The sequence below is a fragment of the Aulonocara sp. 'chitande type north' Nkhata Bay genome, linkage group LG13 (assembly GCF_057382095.1).
Source record: "Aulonocara sp. 'chitande type north' Nkhata Bay isolate Kocher_YH1m ecotype deep benthic linkage group LG13, A_spYH_male_GT1.1, whole genome shotgun sequence".
Classification (NCBI taxonomy): domain Eukaryota; kingdom Metazoa; phylum Chordata; class Actinopteri; order Cichliformes; family Cichlidae; genus Aulonocara; species Aulonocara sp. 'chitande type north' Nkhata Bay.
The window spans coordinates 25335845-25362878 of NC_141356.1; the positions used below are offsets into that span (position 1 = coordinate 25335845).

The window sequence follows — 27034 nt, forward strand, 5'->3', positions numbered from 1 at the left end:
TGTTCCTCGTCATCCTCGCTTCTAGTTTAAAGTTTCTAGTTTCCCAGTGTCTTAGACTGATTACAGGTCACCAGAGAACTTCAATCTATACATCTAAAAACCACAAACCAGGCGAGAAATTTGGGTGTAGTGATGGATGCAGACCTAAACTTAGAAAAACACATTAAGACAATAACAAAGTCAGCTTACTATCACCTCAAGAATATTTCAAGGATAAAAGATCTGATGTCTCAACAGGACCTGGAAAAACTAGTCCATGCATTCATCTTTAGTAGGCTTGATTACTGTAACAGCATCTTTACAGGTCTACCTAAAAAATCAGTCAGACAACTACAGCTCATTCAGAACTCTGCTGCTCGAGTCCTCACTAAGACCAAAAAAGTGGACCACATCAGTCCAGCTCTGAGGTCTTTACACTGGCTACCTGTCCGTCAGAGGATAGACTTTAAAGTTCTGATGCTGGTCTATAAAGCTCTGAATGGTTTAGGACCAAAATACATCAGTGACCTCCTGACCCAGTATGAACCTTCCAGATCCCTCAGGTCATCTGGATCCGGTCTTTTATCAGTTCCCAGAGTCAGAACCAGACACGGAGAAGCTGCATTCAGCTTTTATGCTTCTTATATCTGGAACAAACTCCCAGAAAGCCTCAGATCAGCTGAAACACTCAGTTTATTTAAATCCAGGTTGAAGACTCACCTATTCTCAGCTGCATTTGAATAAAGCACCAAATCCACACTTTTAAGCTTAAATTTCAAAACTTACACTAACTACTGATCTTATCTATTTCTGATTTTATCTGTTTTGGTTTTATATACTGTTTTGTTTGTTTGTTAAGCTTAAATTTCAAAACTTACATTAACTACTGATTTTATCTACTGTTCTGATTTTATCTGTTTTGATTTTATATACTGTTTTGTTTGTTTGTTTGTTTGTTAAGTGGGTTTAGAGCTCTGGGTAGCTCCCCAGCTGGGTCTAGACTGGGTCTAGAGAGTATTTTAAATTCAGGGAATTTAAAATAGAAAGTAGCTCGTCCACAGAAGGACTGGTAGCTCCCCTTACGATAAGGGTTCAGATCGCGCGAACAGGTGTGAAATGTGTGTGTTTAGTTCGTTTGTTTGTTTGCTTGTTTTAATTAATTTTAAATCATGCTTTTTATTTGTTCTTGTTTCTAATGTCTCTGTAAAGCACTTTGAATCACCTTGTTGTTGAATTGTGCTATACAAATAAATTTGCCTTGCCTTGCCTTGCCTTGCCTTGCCTTAGTTCCTTGTCCTTAGTTTTTAGTTCTCTGGTTTTTGATTTTTGTTTCTAGTGTATTTTTTGCTACAGCACAATTAAAGCTGCCTCTTTGAGTGTGTGATGAGTCCTGCATTTGGGTCCACATCCTGCCTGCCACTCAGCAGATTGTGACAACTACAATTTTTGATCTTTCAATATCTACCCTGCCTCTCTGCACTTTTTTAGAATGTCAGTACGCAAATTTAGGCTTCGACGGCCAAAACGTTTCTCAACTAAACCATAAAGATTATACATATACAGACATATTAGTAAGGGGGCCTAGCACTGATCATTGAGGAACACCTACTATGCTCAAGATGCATAAGTCTAAAGAAGTAAGTCAGCGAAATAGACAGTGTGAAAAGACGGTTTGAAGCTGAGATGGTTTACATGTAAAATGTCGTTAAAGAAAATTAAAATACTGGGAAACTCAAACTACACCTTTCCATAGTTTGTTTTTAAAGTAAGCACTTCATTTGAAGACAATTTTAATTGAATTTCCCTGTTACAGAGCCAAAGCATACGTGATGCAAACCCGAAATGCTGATATTAAGTTGTTCAAAGATGCCATGAACCAGGGCTTTCTCCCTGGGGTTTTACTAGTATTTGAAATTTAGGAGTTGGGAGTTATTGTCTTGGTTTTGATTTCCATTCTTTCTTCAGAGCTTCTGGTTCTTCATGTTGTTTTCGGGCCATTCTGGTTTCACACTTTTTCATTAGTGTTCGGTTGCTCTTATGTTCCGGGTATATCCTCTGTTAGCACAGTTTGTTTTCTCACTGTTCCCTTTCCACGGTTCTTCACTTTTATCCATTCACTAAAGTTCTTGTCTCCGTGTCTCCTTGTTCCAGTTTTTGGTTTTTATTTGTTCTGTGCCTTGTTTCCCCAGCTGTGTCTGATTCCCCTGATTAGCCCTCGGTGTGTGCATTAGTGTATATATTGTTCTGCCATTCCTTCAGTTCATTCAGTTTGCCTTAAGATATATGGTGATGCATTTGTAAAAACATTTGTATGAGTAACTGCAGCATTTCTTGCAGTCATGGTTAAATTATGATCGGATAAGCCAGTAATCAAATTGAAACTTTTAGCTTCTCTTTCTATAGAACTATTACGTCTAACTAGGTATTTCAGAGCTTCACAATACTTGCTGAGGCTTTTGTAAACTGAGCTGAAAGCAGCTTTACTGCAGAAAAGGCCTGAGCATGGAATCATGTTTCAGAGAAACACAGACATAATGGAGTTCCACAATGGAAAGCCAAAAAATGACTAATTGCTAAAGATAAACATGAGACCGTACGACTGATACAAACGCAACAAGGAAGCACTCGGTATATATTTAGTAATATTGTGTAGCAAGTTACAAATCTGTGGTTTTACATTTAGCTTTAATGAAAGTAGTTCATCTTTTACTTGAACTGTAAAAGCCTTAAGAACCTTATTTGAGCCTAAATACATTTATAGGAAACTCTCAATAAGACCATCAAAAGGGCTTTCCCTCCAAATAAGCATTTTTATAATATTTATGTTCCTCATAATCTTAAAAACAGCATAGTCATACATGTTGGTCCATTTTATATATTATTATCACACAGAAAGTGATCACTGAGTATAAGTTATTTATTGTTTTCTCTAATTAAGCAAGCACACTCACAGGCCACCTTGTTAGGTAAACCTCTTCAACTGCTCTTTAATATAACTAATAAACCAGATGACATTTAGGCATATAAAGTTCAGACTTAGCATTGGAATAGCAAAGAAAGACAATTTTGGTGACTTTGAACGTAGCATGGCACAAGATAGGCTGGTCTGAGTATTTCAGAAATTGCTCATTGGGATTTCCCCACACAGAAAACTCTCTGGGTTCTCTGGGTGAAAATGCCTTGTTGATCCCAGAGGTCAGAGGAGAATGGCTAGACTGCTAAAAGCTGTCAGAAAAGCAACACTACCTTAAATAACCACTAATTACAACCAGTATATGTAGAACACACATCAAACCTTGAAGGTGGTGGGCTACAAGCAGCAGAAGACAACACTGGGTGCACCTCCTGTCAGCTACGAACAGGAAACTGAGGCTAAGATTCGCGCAGCCTAATCAAAATTGGACAAAAACATTGCCTGGTCTGATGAGTCTTGACATGTGCTGCAACATTTTGATGATAGGCCCTGAATTTAGTATAAACAACATTAAAGCATGGGGCAACCTTGGTCTCTGAGGAGGGTTTCCAGCACCTTGGTGAATCTATGCTGCCAAGAATTAAGGCATCTATGAAAGCAAAACTTGGTCCTAAAACTTCTATGAGCCATTTGTAAGCTATCAAAATTCAACAAGACGCTTTTATGTTCAGCATCTCTCAGCAGCACACACAGGAAGGAACAAGATGTTGTGAAACTTACTGTCATTAGAACCTTGATTTTCATCCCAGGTACGCACGTAGTCATCCTGCAGAAAGAGGAAGAAAACACTACTTTACCATCTGCTGCCAAGACAACAGAGTCAGGTAATTCACAGTGAGTGCACAGTGTTGCTGATATTATAAAATACAGCATGAACACTGCTACACTCCACATCACAGTGGAGAAGTGATGTAGTTTACATTATCACTGGACACTGATTATAATGTGTACACTGGCATGATAATTAGCTAAGTGAGTCACACCAGAGACTGTGGCTGTACATTCTTTATGGAAATGAGCTCAACAAATCTGCACACTCTGCCTATATTCGAGACATATGGTATCAGGGGTGAGCTGCCTTTTAAATGCTCTGCCTTTTTACCCCTGTTTAATTAGAACATTAATCGCTCTAATTAAAATGGGCAAATTGAAAGAGATTTTGCAAAAAAGGGAGAAAAGATGGATGGTGAGGCAAAGATAAAGACACACAAAGAGACAAGGAAATTACTCATGAATGCAAAAGACACTGGACAAAAGGCGGCTATAAGAGAGCTGTACAAAAAGTGAAGAGAACTGACCTCTACCTCCTGGTGAAATGACAGCAAAAGGAGAGAAAAGAGTCGATATTAGTCAAGAAGAAAAGTGCAATTTTGGACAGAGCGTATTAAGCTGTATTCAAGACATCATGAGGACACAAAAAAGACTTTGTAAGTTCATTTTTAAATCTCTTAGAGCCTGATTTTATAATAATATATGTAACAAAGTCTTTTGTTGCTTAATTTGGTTTATTTACCACAAATTTAGAAGATCAGATCAGATTAGATTTGACGGAGAGAGACCCACCAACATTAGGAAAGTGGTTTCACCTTATCACTAAATGTAACTGAATGATGGCTGGTGCATAAAAACACACAATATTAAATTTTCCCAACACTGCTTCACCACAAACCTAAACAAGGTGAAAAAGGTGGAAAAGAAGGGTAATGAGTATCGTAAGAATACAAGGTGACAGATGTCTCAACCTGTAGTTGGTGGCACATATGACATTTCAGTTTTCTACCTGTTTCATCTTCAGGTTTGGGACACCTGTCAGTACTTTCCTGATGCAATTTATGTCCTGATATAAATACACAGTGGCAAACTGCATTAAAAATACAGTAAATTTTATACACTGAATCGCTGAAACAGAATGCCTCTACATTTTTATGGTATTAAACTGCATTTCTTTTCTGGCATGACTCATCAGAATATACATGTTTATTTGTGATTTACAATAATTGCATGACTGACTGACGTGTCACGGTTTAGCTACATACAGCAGCATTCCCTTTGTGGTGTAGTGCAAAGCTAATAGCTCAAAGAAATTGAATGACAGATAAAGATGCAAGAATATGAAGTGGTCCCTGGGTGTCTCTGGGTGACAGCTGCACTGAAAACCCCCTGTCATTGCTTTAGCCCCTCATAGTTTGCACGGAAGATGCTGACTGGTTTGCAAACACTTGCCAACTCCTCACCTAGCAGCAGCAGTGAAACTGAGCTTTTCTGCTGGTCTGCTGTTTTTAACGCTGTTAGCTGCTGTTAGCCTCTGTTAGCCAGTGTTAGTGAAACTTTCTTCTAAGTGGATCTAATATTGTTAGACTCTGCTGCTGAGTGAATAAACTCTAATACAATGTACGAATGTCAAACAAAACAAAACAAATGTTTATCAAAGGGAATGTTTGATTTTTTTTGGATGCTTAAGCCTAACATTAGCTAGACTAACATTAGCTTATATCCAGCTACTGTTGCTGTTTTTAAGCCAGTTGTCTGGAGACGGGAAGATTGCATGTTTAACCTGTTAACAATAAGTAACTGTGACAATATTGGAGACATAATGACAAAGAGATGATGAAAATATAGATGTGCAGGTGTTAAATGGTCATATATAGTTTGAAGGAGCTATTTGTGATGCTTAAATTAAAAGTAACTTATAAGGTGTGCTACATATGAGGCCAGTCTCTAGCCATATAGATGTGATAAGGGGGAACTATTAGGCGGGCCACCATGGCAGCATCTACCTGCTCCTATGCATTTTTAATGGATTAATACTAAGTTTATGAGAATGCATCAATTTTCTAAATAACCTGAAGAAATTACTAACTGTACCTTTAAAAATTGTTATTTAACATCTTGATTGACATGGGGAAAAATTTATTTTTAAAACACTTCAGCTTGTATTTTGGGGCTCTTCATCATCTGCCTGCAGGAGCTCCTACTTAGGATGGAGGATATCCAACATGTCTGACAGAAACCTCTGTGTCTGTCTGAGTACAGACTGCTCAGAAATGGACTGAACCAGATGCAACGGCTTAGATTTTGCCCGTACACATAAGCTGCCATAACCACAACGTCTCATACTTCATGAGTTGTCGTGTGTACTCCGAGACTTTCAGCCTGCATAAAAAAAAAAAAAAATACAGCCTTTGCTGCAAAGGAAAACTCAAATTACCAGTGTGGTCATTCCAACTCAAAGGGTAATTTAGATGAATACCAAGATACCTAGAGGATTTAACTTGGCAGGTTATCACGAGGAAGTTGGTATGTGGAGGACACTGTTTGTGTTCATCTGGAGACAGCCAGCAACCTCCAGCCACCACTTGCCAATCAGCCAAGGAATACATATTTTTCCCCAGTGATCAGGGGATGCCGCTCATTCGCCAGTGGATCTTTAGTCCTGTGTGACAACGGAATAATACTTTATGGCAAAAAGATTATACAGATTACAATAGGACTGCCAAAATAACAGTAAAATTCTGCAAAGCTTCTACTTTTGTGTACACACACAGTATGATAAGTTGTTGTTATTGTAGATTAGTTCAGGCACACGGTTAACCCTTTAAACCCTGACCTAATTTACCCTTTAAACCAGGGGAAGGAAACTCCAGGGCTCAAGGGCCGGTTTCCAGCAGGTTTTAGATGTGTCCTTGATCTAACACAGCTGATTTAAATTGCTATATGACCTCCTCAACATGTCTTGAAGTTCTCCAGAGGCCTGGTAATGAACTAATTATTTGATTCAGGTGTGTTGACCCAGGGTGAGATCCAAAACCTGCAGGACACCGGCCCTCGAGGCCTGGAGTTGCCCACTCTTGCTAAAAATGCTAACCGTCACCAGTGACGGGTTAGGGTTTAAAGGGTTAAAGAGTTTAATGTTAGCAAAACAAGTGTTTGGAGCATATTGCCATGTCTGAAATAATAAATATGAGTCATTTTAGGATATTTACAATCAGCCACCATCCCTCCTTAGTGATGACTGACTCATAACTGTACTGGGAGAACGTGCCAAACCGCTCCCCTGAAGGTGATATATCCCAACACAACATGCGAGAAAAGCAGCCGTCGTGAAAGCCAAGATCGTCTTTTTTGACCCTCACCACTGCAACACAGAGAGGTAAGTATTTTCATCACTAGCAAAGGCTCCACTTGTGATTTAAAATCTACCCCAGTGCAGCTCAGATGCTCTGCTCATCCTCTGCTCGCTGCAGTGCCAAGCTTATTCCCCCTCCTTTGGTAACCTGGCTCGTGTCTAAATCTTAACTCAACACTACAGATGAGCTTTATGGACGATTGCTGGTTATGCAGTTTAACCTTGTCTGGTCTGATGGAGTCACACATTTAGAGTGTAGACATCAAAGAGTTTACAACCTGGGCATTAATCCGATGCCTCCCATGCCTCTCTTATTGATGCTACAGCTCCTGCATTATTTAGCAGCCTTTCTGTATTTGTGATTCTGCCAGGACTGATGAGGAAACTGTCCTGCTGCGCTGACAGGACTGGAAATCAATGATTTCATAGAAGAGAGACAGCAGAAAATGTATTCGGGGAAAATAAATTCTCCTGAGTGCAAACTGAAAGTGAGCATGAAACGTGGAACAAGACGACAAGTTTGGCACGCAGCGGAGAAATTACATCACTTCGAATATGATTCACAGACCAGTACTCTGATGAAAACACTGCTGGCTTTTACACAGAAGTGATTAGAGGTAGCAGGCAGCGAGAGATGAAAACACTCAGGTGCATCCAGGAGCTCTGTGATCTAACTGATAACATCAGAAAGATCTCCTCTTGTTAAACAGAGCGGGAAAGCTTACCCTCCACATCAAACACGGCAGAGTGTTCGTCCTGCTGCCGGGCTACAATACTGATTGACAGATCACAATCCCTCATATCTGTCGGGGGAGGATCACAACCCTGTGAGCCTGTCCACCGAAAGATTGGGTTCAACTCGGGAGGAACTGCACAGAGTCACAAAGATCTCTTGACAGACTGAGGTCGTGCTTGTTTGCTGGATTGAAAAGAACAAACAAGAAAGCGTTTGAAATGAATGTGGGGGTGTATGTCCCCCACATGTGTGACTGACAAGTGTTTTGGGGTAAATGTCAGCTGTCAGATGCACTCTGCTCGCCACGGTTATCCTGAGGGGTATGTTCATGGTAACTGCAGAGTGCATCACGGGCTCATCAGTAACAAAGGATACAGTAATAACACTCTCTGGAGGAGATGCGTACAAGCCTGGATGGAACTTTATTGACCTTTTGCTGCAATTTCTGTTAATATCGGCCTTCAGTGGATTCATCACATTCGTGCTAAACCTCACAGAGCTCTGGCATATCCACAACATCAAAAGAGACCAGGGGCCACACAATTCACACAATAACAAAATTATTTAAGCATGACAGCAGCCAAAACCCTTTTGTGAGGGAGGTGAAGTGCCTCAGAGCTGTTGCATACTAAACACAAACGTGTAAATGTGAGCCACTCGCAAACATATAATTTATGCTGATGCAAAATATTCATTTCTGTGTCCCTGTTTCCTGAAAAACAGCAGATGACTGTTTCTGGTTTAATCGTAGCAAGTGAGTACATGTCTAATTCTACAATGTCTAATTAAGGAAAAAAAAAACTTCTGAATGTAGCTCATGAAAAAAAAATACAAATTGTCAACTTTAAAATACAAAATATAATCTTTGTCCATGCAATTTTAAAATAAGACTGATTTAATATTTGGCCTTGCACTGGTGATGCTTCATTTACAGCATCGTGTTCAATCTACGGCGTGCTGTAGCCTGATGTGGTCCATCCCAGAAATGTAACTACATTGCTGTGATAGCTCGGTTTGGTACTAATACGTGGTTTGAGTGCAGTATATTGATTATCACGAGGATAATACCTCAGTGAAACCAAATGTAATAGGCTGTAATTGTTGCTTATTGTGTTAATAAAACAGACTGTATTCTGCCCATAAAGACACAAGCCATTTATCATTCCCCTAGCCTTGACAACACATGTATTAAACTCAAGAATCAAAGTCCCTCCCTACTTCGTTTCAGTAAGAGTAACTGTTGTTTTGCAGGTAGCTCCAAGTGCAGGATGAACAAATCAGCTTCACTTGCGATGGTAGACCAATAGAGACCCACCAGTGCATGAATATATATACATCTGTAATGCCTAAGTATCAAATCAAATCAAATCAAATCAAATTTATTTATATAGCACATTTAAAGACCGAAGTACACCAAAGTGCTTTCCAGTAAACCAAGATACAGATAAAAATCACAATATAAAATATAAATTACGGATATAAAATATAAAATAATTACATAATCTAAATGCAGAGCCAGATGTAAGCACTAACTAGTATAATAATTTTTTGCACTTGCTGAAAAAAAAAAATCGATGCTGATGCTTTTTCTTCAAGGCTAGTGAGGATGTGAACAGACTGCTACCTGGACCTGCAGGATCTTCACTCTTAAGCTTACTTTACACCAAGGTCATACTAATGTAACATAATCTTCCTTCAGAGTTCATAGACAAATGGGCTTCATGCCCAAAGTCAGAGGGACTGAAGGATGAGGGCACAAAGAAGCTCATAATGTACAATAAGAATTTCTGTCTGGTGGAAATAGTAATTAGCTAAGTGACAAGCAAAAAAAATCAACCCAGTTTCACCTTAAAATGCTGGAAAATGAGGCTTGCAGCGTCTAGTGCAATCTTTATAAGACTTATGCACTGATGTTTTATTTATTATCAATGAAATTATTGTGGAAGCACACTGATATAAACTTGGTCGGGTAACAGCTGTACAACCCCCTCCAGATCTGCTAAATGCAATTATATTGCCTTGAGGTTGCTGAAGAAAACCTCAAGGCAATATAAATTTAATATATTATGCTACATACAGAACTGTACCACTCCCTCCTACCTCATAAAAACTTGCTTGTTGTTCACATGCTTCTCGGCTTTAGTTTACGGATCACATACCAGAGATGAAACAAAACCCCCTCAACATTATTCATATTCTATATCCTTTCTCCTGATCTTATGCGTGTTTGGTTACAGGGCATGAGAAGCAAGCCTGCAGATTCCTATCTCTGCATGCACCAAGCCAGGACTGCAAAGCAGAGGCAGAGCAGAGGCACGGCATCAAATACTGAGAGGCTTGTGCGCTTACAGGACAGAGAGAGGCTTATGTAAGAGTGCTCCAAAGACCGGGTAAGTAAAAGAAGAAACAGAGTTTAGTACTTTTTGAGAATTCAATCAATGGTCAAAATGTGGGTGAGGGCAAGAGGGCAAAGTAATAATCTACAGCACTGTGCAAATGTATTGATCCACCTCTCAGTTTGCTTCTGATGAGCCAAACTTTCTTGTATTTTTTTAAAAGTGGTCTGGAGCAATAGTTCTCCAGCCTTTTTGAAGGCCTTTCATAGTTTATCTTTGGACATTGGCTGCTTTTTTATTCATTTTCAGTTGAGACCTTGCATTTGCTCATTTTCAGATGAATGTTGTTTTTTGTTTGTTAAGCTGCTTAACACTGACCTGTTAGCTGAAAACCTGGCATATCTCAGCATGGTGTGCAGCGTGTCCTTAAAAGATTTAAGGAAACTGGACACGTTGAGGACAAAAGATTAGAGCGGTGAATCAAAATTGTTTATTATTTTAATTTATTTATTTTCTAATTATTTTCTGTGGGTTTTTTTTAAGCTTTTAAGGTTTTGAAGATGCAAAATTGAAACCTGCATTTGTAGAGCAAGTCTCTGGATGTTTAGAGAAGCACCAACAGAACTAGTGCTATTTTAAAAATGTATTTTACAAGAGGGAGGCATCAAACCAAAAGACACAAATAGAAAACACTAGACAAAGAATGATTGGAGAGGTTTGAGTCAAGTCGTTTCCGTCTTGAGAACATTGAGGGTTTTCTTGTGCGAGCATTTGAGTAGCGCAAAGGTGCACAGATTTGTGTCTATATACAACTAATATCGAAGAAAAGCACAAAAAATATAGGCAGATGTGGACAGATTCTACCTCGAATAAACAGACATGACCCCCTTCCTTACTTTTTCCAGAATGAGTAATCACCTTCACTCTGCAAGTGGTGGATAAAAAGCATTCACTCACATCTGCACTAAACAGTGAGGTACTTCGCTAATATGGTCATTGTGCATTATACATAATTCTCATTCAAGAAAGGCTCTAATGTCACTCTTCACGCTTCACGGACAAATGACGTCAGAAATACTGTGAGAGCAAAGAATGGATAAAAGGTCAAATATAAAGCCTGACTGAAAACTGCATCTAATTAGACAAACGGTAAATTGTTTTTTCCATTTGAGTGAATACACATTAAAATGTACAAAAAACCCCAACAAAACTAAAAGGACGGGCTACACTGAATTAAAAAAGACATTTTCATGCAGTTTTAATCATCCATGTTGTTTGGCAATACATGAAGCATAGACACAACAGGCATGCAGACATGCACAGACAAACAAAATGAAAATCACACTTAGTCCACGAAACCTCTGTGCACTCATGCCAGCCCTGTCCTCACTATCTATAAATAAAATCAGCCCTTGTGCCTTTCAGGGGCCTGTGGGGAATAAGAAAACAGTGTGCAATTCACAGGAGAATCTGGTGCGCACAGCAAGAAGCTTCACACTTTGCAGAAAACACATCTCAACTGAAAAACAGGCTCATACGACAATGGAAAATCAATGAAGCTGCCTAGGTAAGGGTTTCAAAAGGGATAAGAATTGGCCGATGTTCTGAGACAGGGGAGTCTAAAACAGTGTAATCGGACAAGAGTCACACCCACGTTAACACAACAGGACTGAAACCTGGCTCATCTCATGTGAAAAGCAGATATGGGGGTCTATTAATTTCAGTCTTAGACCCTGCTAAAATTCACAAATTCCTATTTTGACTAAAATACTTTTTTTTTTTTTAAATTCATACATATATTCCTTTTTCCTTGTTTGGGATACTGTTAAGAAATGTCAGTATATAAATATTCATAATCAGTAGGTAAGAGATAAGAATTTTAGCACCAAAGCTTCCTTGGTTCAGCTTGAAGTCTGCTTGAAGTTCCCTTTGCTGAAATGTTATCTTGAAACAAATGGGTCTTGTGACAAACAAGCTCTTCTTTTTGGTGTTTCAAATACTGACAGGCAGACAGATCAAGATATTCAGAAGCCCCCCCAAAATTCTTAATTTCCACCAGAGACTAACCTGAATTTTGGGGTGAATCTACGTGGACTCTGTGATCTAACCGCTGTCAACAGTTACGCCCATGTGGACTGTTTCAACAGCGATATGTTGCTGCATTTCTCGGGAGGTACACATCATGTTGCGACGTAGGGTTATGACCTACCTAAAGCACAGAATTAACACAGACCCAATCAGTCAAAATCAAGTTCATTTTTATTTGGTTGTGACGCGATAGGTCCTTAATTTCTCACATAAATAATGTCCACTTGGTGACTCACTGCTCAGTTAAGCTGATGTCATCTTACGTAAGAAGAATACTGCTTGGAAACTTAATCTGAACAAAAAGAATAAATTATGAAATGTCAAGTACTCATAGTCTCTATATTAAAGGTGGACGTAGCCCACCATCAGCCAGTAGTTTGTCGACTACAGTTTGAAGGCATCATGTCTGGCAACACAACCACTGTCATTGTTTTTTGGAGCCAGAAATGACCATACTGCTTTGTTCATTGTTTATCAAGAAAAAACTGGGCCTAATTAAAACATACCAGTTTGCCCTGCTTGACTTTTATTGTTTAATCTATGCTGACAGTCTCCTGCAATTTGCTGCACTCTTCCTGGATGTCTTCACCTTTCTGCACAAAAACTGTAAAATGTTATTACTTTTCTAGTTAAATAAATATTTAATATATTACTAAATATTTACTATTAGTTGAAAAGTGGTGGAGATTTTTTTAAACCATTCCTTTTTCCAATAATAATAATAATTATAATAATAACAACAATAAACACTATAAAAATCACATCTAAACTCTATTCTTGTCAAACTGCACATAAATGATCAAAACAATGATAACAAATAAAAGTACCTTCCCAAATTATGTTATATTTGCCAATATTAATGCTGAAGATGACTAATCTTTTTTATTGAACTACTTTTAAAAACTTTTCTGTTTAATTTCTAGTAATGCACCCTATTCTATAAAATCACATTTCTTTATTAGCTACCATGCAAGGATTACATATCTCTGAAAAACAGGTCAGAAAAACAGGCCTTGACTTTGAAAATATTCATAATAAATAAAAGGACAGCTGAAATACAAGGCTTCGGGGCTGTGGGACATGGTTAAGTGTTTATATCTTCAGGGGGATTAAGAATATTCAGAAAAATGAAGGCGGTGTGTTGGCGAAACAGCTGGTTAGTTTGTACGCTCATTCTACCAAGTTACTTCTAAGAGTTGCTAATTTAAAAGTGATGGTTGACTTTAACTTGCATGTTTTATTAAATTAGATTAGATTTCTTTTCTCCATCATTGAAGCTTTCTTTGCTAATGCGCTAAAAGAATTATTACACTCCGTCTCCTCTACATCACATATGTTGGCCAAGATAGTTGGCAATATAACCACAGAAGGTAGTTTACTTACTAATGTTACCTCTGTTTCCACAAACGTACATATAGTAACTGATCTCAGTGCAGTGAAAGCATAGACAGTGGCAGCTTTATTCTGACTTCACAGACCATGCACAAACAACAAGAAAGAAGCTATTGGCCTCTCAACTTGGCAAGCTCATGCCTCTGTTAAGGAGAAACTGAAATGCCCATGAAAGACACCCTACGATTTCATTGGAATCAATGTCAAACCTGCTTCTTGTGACAATAGACGGTTGTGGCAACATGATCATGGTAATGTAAAGGATAAATGCAAAGAGGTAAGCTTTATGATAAAACACAGTTTCAGATAAAAGCAGAGGGATTGTTTCACTTTGTTATGTTTGAATTATTGTCAGTCTTTAGATTGCACTGGGCAAGCACAGCTTGCCTTGCTTGTCCTGACAGAACTCCATTACTATACTGGGCTCAAGAGGGTGGAAAGCTAATTTTTCAGTTAAAGCTAGTCAGCTTGGTTTGTCATATTGATACAAATACCTGCTCATTATTCCTAGCCAAAATTATATTGTCTTTCCCTCAGTAAAAAAACAAAACCTGGCCTCAGACTTTTCGATCAGTCTCTTAATACAATTAACCTCACAGCAAGCCACATTATTTGTATCCATATAAAAAAAGGTCCTGTTCAGTGACTTAAATAACCACAGTACTTTCTCAGTATTCAAAAAATTAGTGCTTAAATACAATTAAACAGCTTATATAAAAAAAACATACCCAGCCCATACAGTTGTCATAAGGTGGGAAATTAACTAATCTTATGAGTGTATATTTGACTCATCAAAGCTCTTTTGCTCATGTGTTTTTAGTTTTAAAGACAGCAGTGTTATGAATGCTGCTTTATCAATTAAAACTTAAATCTGAAGGACCAGACTCGCCAACCTCCTTTCAAAACAAGAATCATAGCTCCATACACTGGATTTATATCTGCACATGACATATTTGCGTGTGTGTTTATGTTTTTCTCAGTTTGATTACAACAAACAGTTTTTCCTCTCAGGATTTCCCAGGTGCTAAAACATCTGGATACGTACAGTTATTTCTAACCATTTTTAACAATTTCTCCACAGCGCTAATCAAAATCCTTGGTATACACTCCTGTACCCACAGGGCCTGATCTCACACTGGCTGTGAATCAGCCTGGCTCAAGACCAACTGCATTTACTGTGGAGACAGCTACTGGCACTTAAAGTTATTGTTAGCATTAAAGGGGGCAAAGTTAGATTTACTGAACCTGCTGTAAAGAACCTCAAAAGGCTCACTGGGTCTTAGATTGCTGCACTGTTGTTTTTCGAATGAGATTCATGAAACAAATTTATATATAGAACGTTGTTTTGCACCAGAATTGATATAAACATGTCATACTGATATGCAATTAGAATTAATTTAGAGTGTTTTTCAGTTGATAATCCATCTTGCTCTATCCAGGTGTGGGTCAAGGGGGCAACAGTATAAAAAGAGATGCCCAGACCTCCTTGTGGCCAGGCATGGCTGCAGGGTTGGCCCCAAGTAACTATTTCCTGGCAGAGTAGCCATGTACCTCTATTTTCTATGATATCATCACTCTTGTCTGTCTTCTCACCCCCAGGAACAATTTGGCTTGGAACACCCTACGCTGCCCCTAACAACATATCACCTCTGACCATGCATAATCATGCGTGCTTGATATTTTAAGTCTAACCAAATCACAACTTAAATCACCTCAGAGAAAAACCAAACAACTCCAAAAAACAGTAAATGGGATCTTTACTAACTTTGTCGTTTACCTTCAGGACACTGGCAGTATCCCATAAAGAGCTCTTTATTGGTAGTTTTTGGGATATTAGGTGTTTCCTGCAGCAAGTTTGGCAAACAGACTCCCAAACTAGGTGTGGGAAATGCAGTAGAAGGTCACTTAGAAATCGAGGCAGGCAGGGATTGCTGGCAACTGGAAGGAAAATGACTGTTTTAAATACCCAAGTGTTGTTAAGCAGGCATTAGTCACACCTGTATGAAGACTTCTGAATTGTGATGCACTTATTCCATTTTGTAAACAACTGAATCTTCCAAGAAAATTGAAATTAATCACCCTCTTAACTCTTTAGCAAATTTGTCTTTGTGACACCTGTTCCCTTCAGCTGTGGCTATTGTACCACTGTAGGAAGCAGCTGTAGCCTGGCACGATGAAAGGCTATTTCTTTTTTTTTTTCTTCTTCTACTCAATTACAGCCCACCTAGGCCTCTGGTAACCAGCCAAGACACCCCACAGTGCACCAGTACTCTATCTAAACTCTGAACAAGCAGACCCTCTCTCCCAAAACAGTTGGAGGCGATCAAGATGCACTCCGTGTGCGTTGCCTCAGAGCTTTGGATGCTTACAGCCTCGAGGAGAATCTGGTGAGCGATAAGCACCGACTCATGCCAGAACAAAGCATGACTAGATAGATTAATGGTTTTCTGATAAGCCGCTATCATCATTCATAGCATTAATGCATCAGTAGCAGTCTATTTTAACATCAGACAGCATGTGCAGTGGGAATAACAGACTGAGCGTCGGGCTAGCGATGATAATTTACTGTTCGTCTGGATAGCCTTTAATGGAGAGTTTGGCTCCAGCGTTACAGACGATTTATCCACAATCATTTCTGTATGCCATGGTGAAATAATAAAAGAAGCAACTGAGAGTGCGCCCACAGTTCTGCTGCACTGTAGCCAGATAAATGGCATGAGAGACTAAAAACAGACAGGTGAGAACAGGTAGTAAAGGTAAACCTGCTAGTGTTTTGGAGCAAAAGAATACAACATCACATCTCAATAAGAACTGTCAGAGTCTACTCCAAGTGCTTCCACCGTTCTGCATATTTAATTCACTGACATCGACGAGGGATCTGATGTTTTTGTGCAGGCCGACGAGTTTCTGTTCATTAAAAATGAAGTGAATGGATAACAGGTGCAGGCAAGATTGCTACTGGGTGGTCCTGAAATGCCTGACTGGAGACGTGCATGTTTTTAAGATAAGGATTTAGGGCACAGACAGTGCAGGATAGGAAGGGGGAAAGCACAAAAATATATACAGTACACAGAAAAATCCAGTTTTAAACACTGAGCTATTTCTGACAAGTACATGCTGCCATGTTTGACTGAGGCTAACAATGTAGAGCATCCTTCGGTATGAAGTTGAATTGCTGACTCTTTGTTATCATCAATTTCTAGACACATATATATGTTCATATTACTTCAACAGAAATAAAGGACCAGAACAATTTCATGCCCGTGTGATTTCATGGACGCTATTATTTTTTACAAGGTAAGTTGAGAACAAAATGGAATCTACTGTTGATCTGCTTTAATAACATAAAAGTGGATCTGCAATGCACAAAATTACAGCAGACTCCCATCATTTAGTACACTGTCTATACATAGTGCTGTGAAAAAGTATTTGGCCCTTTCCTGATCTTTCCTTGGGGGATATTTATCAGATTTAAATGTTTTAGATCATCAAACAAATTTTAGCCTTTGAAAAAGATAACCTGAGTTAAAATGATTTTTTAGATGATTATTTCATTCATTAAGAGAGAAAAGCTATTCAAACCTGCTTGGCTCTGTGTGAAAAAAGTAATTGCGCGCTAAACCTAGTAACTGATTGTGCCATCCTTGGCAACAAGAACTGCAATCATGTGTTGTGATAGCTGCCAATGAGTCTTTCACATCACTGTGGAGGAATTTTGGCCCACTCGTCTTTGCAGTGTTGTTTTAATTCAGCCATACTGGAGGATTTTCAAATATAAATGGCTTGTTCAAGGTCACGCCAAAGATCAGATCAGACTTTGACTCGGTCACTCCATAACCTTCATTTGTTTTTGTTTTTTTAAGCCATTCAGAGGTGGGCTTACTGGTGTGTTCTAGATCATTTTCCTGTTACATAACCCGAATGTGTTTGAGATTCAGGGGACAGATTGATGGTCCGACATTCTTCTTCAGGATTTTTGTGTAAGAAAGCAAATTTCTTTGTTCCATCAGTCATCCTGAAACAGCAAAGCAGCCCCAGACCATCACATTACCACTATCATGTTTGACTGTTGGTATGATGCTCTTTTTATAAGATGCTGTTTTAGTTTTATGCCAGATGTAACGGGACTCAACCCTTCCAAAAAAGTTCCAGCTTTCGTCATGTCAGTTCATAGAATATTTCCCCCAAAGTCTTGGGTATCATCAAGATGTTTTTTGTAAAATGCGAGATGAGTCTTTGCAGTCTTTTTCATCAGCAGTGGTTTTCTCCTTGCCCAGTCTCTATCTTATTGTTGAATCATGAACTCTGACCTTAACTGAGATAAGTGAGTCCTGCATTTCTTTAGATGTTCTTTTGTGACCTTCTGGATAAGTGGTTGATGTACTCTTGGAGTGATTTAGGTTGGACGGCGACTCCTGGCAAGGTTCACCGCCGTTCCAAGTTCTCTCCATTTGTGTATAATGGCTGTGACCGTGTTCGGTGGAGTCCCAAAGCCTTAGAAATGTCTATGCAACCATTTCCACATTGACTGATATCAGTGACTTGTTTCTCACCTGTTCTGGAGATTCTTTAGATTGTAGCATGTACATGTTGATTTTAGTCTGCTTCACTTTGTCCGACAAGTTCTATTTAGGGTATTTCTTAATTCAACAGGTCTGACAGTAATCAAGCCTGGGTGTGGTGAGTGAACTTTAACTCGGCTTTCAATATGTGGTTAATCCCAGTTAATTAATAGTGTAACAAGATGGGGCAATTACTTTGGTAGGATTATGTTTGGATAGCTTTTTTCCCTTAAAAATTTCCTTTAATATTTACTCGAGTTGTCTTTGTCTGATATAAAAATGTAAAAAAATGTCAATGTAACCCTTAATTGATTGTCATTTAAGCTAAAAAGTGACCAATTCTTCATAAAAATTTGAAAAATGACAAAAGTTGTTCATGTTTGAGGTAATGTAACAAATCTGCACCCAGTTACCATGATTGTCTTCCCAGTTCCCATGTTTGTCTTGTAGTTTTTTCCAGGATTTGGTGCATTAGTGGAATGAAATGTTGAGTGCACCTGTCAGATTAAAGGATTGAAGGTATCCCATTCTATTATTTGTTGACTGTATCTGTTAAATCTATCTGCCTCGGATGCCAAATAGATTGAAGTGTGGGAGCCCTTTTTGTATTGGAAGTGAAAGAGCCTCTTATCCTGATCCTGCTTTTAAAAACCTGCAAAAGAATAAATATAAAATATTTACGGTGCATTTTCTGCACCCTATGTATTCAGTGTGTTTTTGTGGGGGGAGGTTTGGTGTGCATCTGTGTGCATTTCCATACATGCCAAAGCAAGAGTGGAAGAGCTCCTCTTTCATGTTGTGCTGCTTTGATTATTGCTTTCCAGTGTTGGATTAATATTTAGCATTTGGCTCTCAGAGGACTGTGCAAGTGAATTTGCGTAATCTCAATACCTATAACTGTGTCATTGGCAGTCATTTATACACTAACCAAAATATTCCCAGGGACTGAACTGCTCCAGTTTTTGTCTTTTTTTAACTGAAAGACCATCATGGGGCAACTATTAAGAAAACCCCCCAGCGCTATTTGGTTGCGAAATCTGTATTTCAGCTGTGGACGTTTACAGTTTTAATTACTGAGAAACCCTAATAAAAGAATTTTCCATTTATTCCCACACCCTGAAGCAAGACTTGTGAGTGGATAGAGTCATCAAATTCCCAGTGATACGTGCTTCATCCAGAGACTGCAGTTGCTACAGCAGCAAGCTGAAATCAAAGCAGTTTCTACTGGCGATTCCCTCTGGATGTTCACTGGTTACTTCCTCTGATGTTTTCTCCTGTCATCATCATCATTAACAAAGACACCGCCATGCACACGGGCGTTAAGACTTCCCAAAATCAAGAGCACATCTGTATGCCTGTATGCATGCACGCATATGCACTAACACACTGAGACAATCACCTTTGAGAATAATGATCATGAAAGAGATTCAGTGTGTAAAAGTAGGGGCCGTTTGTGTTGCACAGCAGCTTTGATGTTAAATTAAGGGAAAAGGGGGCACAGAGAAAGTGACATCTTTATATTAGAAGCTCTATCGTTAAGCAAACTGTTTATATCTTGGGATACTCGTCAAATTCCTGTCATGTTTGTGAAAAGTGATGTTTCTGCATAGCTAATCACGAAGTGCCGAATTCATAATGACATCGCTGCTGTAACAAACATTCTGCATCAAATATGGAGCCACGACCAGTGAGTTATAATCCCACCATAATTCTGACTTAATCTTTCCGTGCCCACAATTTCATTACTTCCCTAACTACAGTTCCAGAGGACACACTATTTAAGTAATCACAGTCAAACTAATCCGTCCCCGAGAGGGGATGCTGACAGTTTTCACACACGTTCACGTCCTCTCTGGGGACCACGACCCGTGTTTTAAGGAGGAGGATCAGAAATGACACCGCAATCTCTTCGGGAAAGGTTATTACTTCGAAAGGCTCATCTTTTCTTCCAGAACAGATAAGCCATTGTTCTCACAACAGATGCTCAAGCTGAAGCAAACCGCTCACATTTCAGATCCAATAATGATACCTATCATTCAGTGCAGTTACCACATAGGATCAATTAAAACCCAATTAACAGGAGTCATATGGAACCTAATCCAACTGCACTATTGCCCAAATCGTGTTGGGATCATTACTAATCATTTCACAGAGAAGCAAAGGAAGGCAAAACTATGGCTATGCAGCCCCAGACACGGCAATATATCACAGTGCTCTGAAAGCTTTAATCAATCCCTGCAGCCCAGTTTAGTGTGTTTAGTAGGTGAAAATGCTCATCAATCAATCACTGGCTCTGCTCTAATTGCTAAATTCCCTTGTTTGTGAAATCTCTTGGAATACGTCTGGTAGCACATCTGGGGCAACCAGTAGTCAGGTCAGTGTGATGGAATAGGTTTATGCCTCTGTGCAAGTGGGGCTGAAACTTAATTGCTTAGAATGAGCAAAGGGCTCATAAGCGAAAAGTAGGAAGAACAGCAGTTGATACACTATGGACTGTGCTTGCAAATGTGGCATTTTTTTCTTGGGCTCTATTGTGGAAGTTTACTGAATCAATATTTATAAAATCACCCGAATTCAATATAATACACAATACCATGTTTTGTCACTTACATGTATTTCCCATTTAATTCTACTATAAAAGCCTTTCTGTGTAAAATAGATCTTATAGTGCTTAATTTTCTATGTTTTTTCACATTTTGAAACATTTATATGTGTTAAAACTGCCAGCACCAAGTTTCTGTGCTTTAACCCGCTTCGAAAGTGTGTGATAATAACTATTAGGCTACACTTCCGAAATGTGGAGTGCGTGTTTCCCCATCAGCGCATCTCATACCGCATTACAGCGGATCTCCCAATCAACACTTACATCTCTGAAGCGATTCCAGTGCTTGATCTTGCGGCTGTACTGTGAAATGGTGGACAGCCACTGCTCGTCTTCCATGAAATTCCCCGTCTTTTCCGCCTCTTTGACGCTCTTCACTTCGGTTTGGAGGGTTGACCCCGCCAGCATCACCAGCGGGACGAGAAGGCACACGATATCCGTATTTCCCACCATGGTAGCGGACAAACAAAAACACCTCGCGCACACCGACTGTCGGCAGCAGGAGGAGGATACCGAGGCTGGACTGAAAGTACCACCTGATTAGCCTATAGGATGCGCCTTCTGCTCGAGGAGAGAGAGAGGGAGAGGGAGGGAGAGAGAGATTTTCAGGGTGTGTTTCCGTGAACACGCCACACATTTATTTGCATGTTCCTGGGTGCTGTTGGTGTTTACAAGAAACGAATTCAAATGTCACGTGACTCCTCTCCGCTCTGGGCTTTTTCAGGTGGGACACTTTGGTTTGTGGGGCAGGTAAATAAAGGCTATAATAATGTATTATTGACTCCTCAGTTAATTCTTTTAGGATTGTGAGGGGAAACATATTTAGATCACCTTTATTTCTGATGAGATAAGTAAAACCTTCCACCTGAAAGGCTGGGATTAGACAGGTTTTAGTTTTTATTTGAGAAATTTTGGCATCGGGATAGTCGTAGATTGGATTTCCTGATCATTCCAGCTCATGTCTATGTTAAAAAAAAGCCTTCAGTCAGTAAAAAGCCCACTCTGACACACACTCAGCCAGCAGTTCTGCTGCAGCACGGTAAGATGTCTTTTTCATTAAAATTTCACCGCAACAGGGAAACCCTTTGCGACCCTTTATCTACAAAAGAGCTATGCAAATGTACTTAGCGATGTTAGTTTGGAAAAAAAATACCAACTGGGTCCACTTAGAGCTTTTCCAGAGGCTTCAATCATATCACACGACTTTCATCAATGAATGCGGCTCTCTCTTGGTTGTCATGGAGATTAATCACTTGGCAGGGATGTTTTTGTTTTATTTACAATTTATTAATTTCAAATGAATCGAACTTTTCAGGTATCAACAGCAGCTATTAGGCGATTCACTTCACCCCCCCTTTTTTCTAAAGTGACTGGATTTTTCTTTTTATTTATGCTTATCTTGTTAGTTATCCTTTATTCATCCAGATATAGTCATCCAAAATAGTGTGCTTGAGATTAAGATATCTATTCCAAGAGAGACCATGGCGTTATTATTTATAATACATAATCAATTACTGTGGCTGTGGCATTTGTTGTAGTTGTTGAAAGTAAGGCTATGAATCTGCTCCGCATAATTCATTTAATTATCTAGTAAGTGCCTGCACTTACTCAGTTCAAGAGTACATTTGTTTACAAAGTTGAGACTTTATAATAAATACAGTACAATATGACATATAATATAAAATTCGAATCCAATTGCATATAGACAAAACCTAATCATCTATTTAATATAAAATAGTAAATGTAAGTATTTTCAGAAGAATAACACAAGTATTTAGAAATTATCATTTGGTTTCATGGTCCAGCAGCTTGTATGAAAATTTAAAACAATTTAGGAGTGATAGATTACAGCTGCTGCCCAAACAGAGCCTTAAAAATCAATGAACCATAAAGATAATAAAATAAAATTTATTTGTACAGCACTTAATAAAACCAGCATTTACAAAGTGCTTCTCAAAAACACGCAATAAACAAACAATAAACGTAATTTTTTTTAAAAGCCCCCTAGGAATAAATTATAAAAACAATTTTCCATATCAATTATAAAAAACCACACGAGACTCAAGTGCAAGAGACAATAAAATATAATGTGACTCCATAGGAAATAATACATTTAACATAAAATGTAAAAGTTTAAAGAATGAAATGGAGATAAGCTAAGAATGTCAAAGATATAAAATCTATAATAAAAGCGCTACCAAGTGCTATAAATTAACACTGATGAAGACACTGAGGAAGCGAGTTGGACTTCCTCGGGCAGGTCATTTCACAGCTGAAGAGCCCTAACAGCAAATGCTCAATCACCTTTTCTCTTTAAGTGTGAGCGTGATGGGAAAAGTAAACAGGTTTCTGGGAGGATCTCAGGCTGTGCAACTGCAGCCAGGCCATGAATGTTTTTTAAAATAATAAGTTGAATATTAAAACCAGTTCTTAAAGTAAAGGGCAGCCAGTGTAAACAGTGTAACAGCGCCACTTGCTACACTGTAGCAGCAGGACTCGTTAACCTTGCTTATGTGTTTCTCAAGCACACCCAGGTTTCTGACAACTGATTGTACATGAACTGATAACCAAGGGAGGACTTGATGAGTAAATGGAGCGTTTCTGGACCAATGATAGGATTTTCTGTTTTTTTTTCTGAGTTTAATTTTTTAGAAAATATAAGTCTGTGTATTTTACCATTCATTTAATACTAAGCTGTTAGCATAGTAGTGGAACAAAATATCATTTCTCTGTATAATGGTGCCAAGAGACAGCATGTATATATAATTTTTTTTAAAAACAAGATAGGACCTAGTATAGACCCCTGGGGGACTCCAGATTTTAGAATAGGGAGAGCTGTGGTCACCAGTAAAAAAACAAAACAAAAATAAAACTGTAGAGGTGTTCCAGATATACCAACCTGATGCTGCAGCCTCTCAGTCAAAAACGTTTTATGGACTGTTGCATCAAATGTTGCACTTAAGTCAAGCAGAACAAGGACAGAACATTCATCAGTGTCAGCAGTTTTTAAAATATCATTTGTGACACTAATAGGCACCGTCTCAGTTCTGTGATGCTGTTTAAAACTGGACTGAAATTTTGAAAAGATTTTGTTCTCATGTAACTTTTAAAGATGCAGTGGACAACAATTTTTCTCCTGTGGCATCCAAAAAGGTGTTAACTAAGGTGTAATCTCACACGACTCTGCTAAGTGTCCCGGTAAGGGGCAGCATACATGACACCAGGCCCTAGAAATGGGATACCTAAGTGCAACACACCTACAACAAATGTTATGAATTATTCAAACTGTACTGTTCATGCTGTCAAAACTCATTATTGTATGTGAACTTAATCAAAACCTCTCAGTCTTAATAAAAATGAAACAAATTACCACAGTGCTGTCTGATTTCATGTGATTTTCATATGGAATAAAGTTAAAGCAATAGTTAATTACATTGTTATATCTTGATTGACAAACTGACAACCTTGCATTTTTCCCTTGTATCTACATTATAACAATGAAACGCAGTTGGCTAAAATAGAAAAAAAAAACCACAGAAAAGAGTCAATGTTGATTGTTATCTGGATTAATGACAACACAAAAAGAGGTATGCGATGTGGTTATGTTGACTGTAGTTCTATGATACGTCTCGGTTGCGTTGTATAAAATGTTTTGATGCATTTTTTGGTGAAGTACAGCATTTGCACTTTGCCAGGCTATAGCGTTTGACTATATCTGCATAGCCTGCTGCAGTCTCAGCCCTAGAGAGGAGCAGTGAATGACAGCTTGTAAATGAAATGCTGGATTAACTGATGCCATCTTTATTTTATCCTGAAAGAAGTGTATTTGAGACCTTAATAAAGGCAGGCGTAAAGACAGGAAGTTGTTCGAACTGAACATGGACTCGTGCATGGAAATTATGTGATGTGATACAAGCAAGTGTGTGAAAGCAGCTGAGCTTAATCCACATATAGTGAAGCATACAGCAAGCATGCAAATGCTTATTTTTAATGCTACACACTCAAGCTGAATAAAATATTCATGTGTGCAAACAACAAATTTTCTAGCTGGTTGGACTCTGCTTAGTTTGTACTTCCTGCGTTCAACTAAAGCTAACTGTAGCCAGACACGAATACATGCAATCTCCCTGCTTTAATCTCAGCAACATTAATCAAACTGAAAGCAATGAAGAGCATGAAGAAAAATTACAGTGTGATTAACTTCTCTCTTGTAAGTCACATATTAGGAGGAAAACCTGAAGCTACTGCAGCAGGAATCGAGCAAAGGCCTGGCCGTGAACCCAGACAGATGTGATATGACAGTCACGGAGCAGTGAAGCAGAAAGTGAAAGGAAGGAACACGGGAACTGACAATTTTCATCTCGTTCTTTGAAGACAGAAAAGGAAATAAATGGCTGAGAAATCCTTGAGTCATAGTACTATAGGCTGTAATGCAATCTTATAAAAGCACTGTGAATACACTCCTGTGTCATGTGAGTGTTTTCCCTGGGTCTGATGCTTTGTGACTCAGAGGAAGAGATGTAATTGTGACGACCGCACAGATAAAGTGAAGTTCATTAACGAAACATTTTGGATTCTGTCATCCAGAACAGATGTGTGTATCCATGAGCCAGTCTTGGAGCCTAAGTTATTTGTCAGCTTATTAATTAATACTTTTTTAATGAATGTGTGCCATTACTAATGACTTTCTAGCAGTCTGTTTAAGGGGTCAGTCAATTGGTTCAGGTCTCCCTACAGATATCATTATATTAATGATGTTACTTAACTTTGGGCTGGAAAAAAGCAAACTGCAGAACTTTTCCCTTAAACTGTAACGTCCATTCAAGACTAATAGGTGGTATTAGTCCAGTAAATACGGACGATATCCAGGATACTTTAAGATTCAAAGAGCAGTCACAACAGCCGAGGAAAGCTGTGTTTGGCAGGATTGCTAAATAATGCACATGCTTCTAAAATGAGAGACAGAGAGAGAGAGCTTCACTCTGGGACAAGTCACACTAAGAGTACTTATAAATAATGATCGGGATCCTTTTCTCTGTCTTAAGTCATCATGCATGCAGTGACTTTTTTGCTCTGCTACCTATCACTTAGCAATGCAGCCTCTGTGCCAAATTACACTCGATCAATATCAATAATGAAACTCGTTCACAAACTCAGCAACCAAAGCTGGAAAATGCAAATAATCCACCTCCTTTGGGTGCTTTATGTCAAGTTGGCAGTCAGTGAAAGGAAACGATAACACCTTTTTGTTTTGTTGCTCATGTTCCGTGACCAACAACAATAATAAATGAATGACACAGGGCTTATTACACCTCTGGAAATGTATTTAAAGCAGATAGTGGTAAAATGTTCCTTACTAGATTTTATCTAGGCCTCTTTTTTTTCCTCTTTTTTTTTCAGATCTATCATCTTTGAACAGAAAGGCCCAGCAGATCCACCCTCTGGAGTGTTGTGTAAAGTTTTAATGCTTTAATAAAGAAGAGTGTATCTTCACAAACAAAGAGAGAGAGAGAGAGAAAAAGCTAAACATCACATTTTCCACTCCCCTGAGAGTGTGGGTCTGTTTCTGCTTCTTCCAGCAATAAATCAAAACCTGTCCCAGGTCCAGCGTCAGGTGATGCAGCCTCGCCAAGCCAAACAGCCGATCCTGCATTCACTGCAAAAGCCTTTTCAGATAAACACGAGGAAGGCTGAGATGGAAAGGTTATTCTTCTTCAGTTGGAAGTGTCTCCTCAGAGTGACAGACACCACCTCATTTTTCATGCCACGAGGAGTGATAAACAGCAATAAAGTACTTCTGCTCACAACGGCATGCCGTTGCTATAGTCACAGCCTCCCAAACACAATCCAGAGACCCTTTCACCTCTTACTGAATTCATTAACATAAGCGTATGCAAAAGAGCGTGAAGAAGAAGGTGGTATCTGAGCACATTCTGGTTAAGTGCATCGTAATTGCTCGGGTTATTTTCGCACCAGTTACTGAAACAAGTATGCTGGGATGAAAAAAAATACAGGTAGGATTTTCTTTGTGGTTCGCTCCAATGATCCTCTGATTAAAGGAAGTACTTCCAGAAAACAACAACAACAACAAAAAAAAAGCACTCTCAACAAGCCACTTGGTAATAGATTTATTATACATGAATTAGCCCGAGGCTGGCCAGCTTAACAGCCCTCTCAGGCCTGTTTGAATTGTAAAACACACTGCCTGTCACGCTTTGTTTCCCTTTTTACTTTTCTTC

At 38.9% G+C, this 27034-nt stretch overlaps 1 protein-coding gene across 1 annotated transcript in view; it reads right to left on the reverse strand.

The window, feature by feature from the left end:
* spock2 (SPARC (osteonectin), cwcv and kazal like domains proteoglycan 2) overlaps positions 1-21381 on the reverse strand; it is a 39849-nt gene extending 18468 nt beyond the window's left edge. Inside the window, exons 1-2 of the mRNA XM_086259383.1 lie at positions 21060-21381; positions 3674-3719 (exon numbers count right to left, since the gene is read on the reverse strand). Of these exons, the coding sequence (XP_086115509.1) occupies positions 3674-3719; positions 21060-21248 (235 nt within the window). The 5' untranslated portion in view covers positions 21249-21381. The remainder of the gene's footprint in view (positions 1-3673; positions 3720-21059) is intronic.
* Between the last annotated feature and the right edge of the window lie 5653 nt (positions 21382-27034).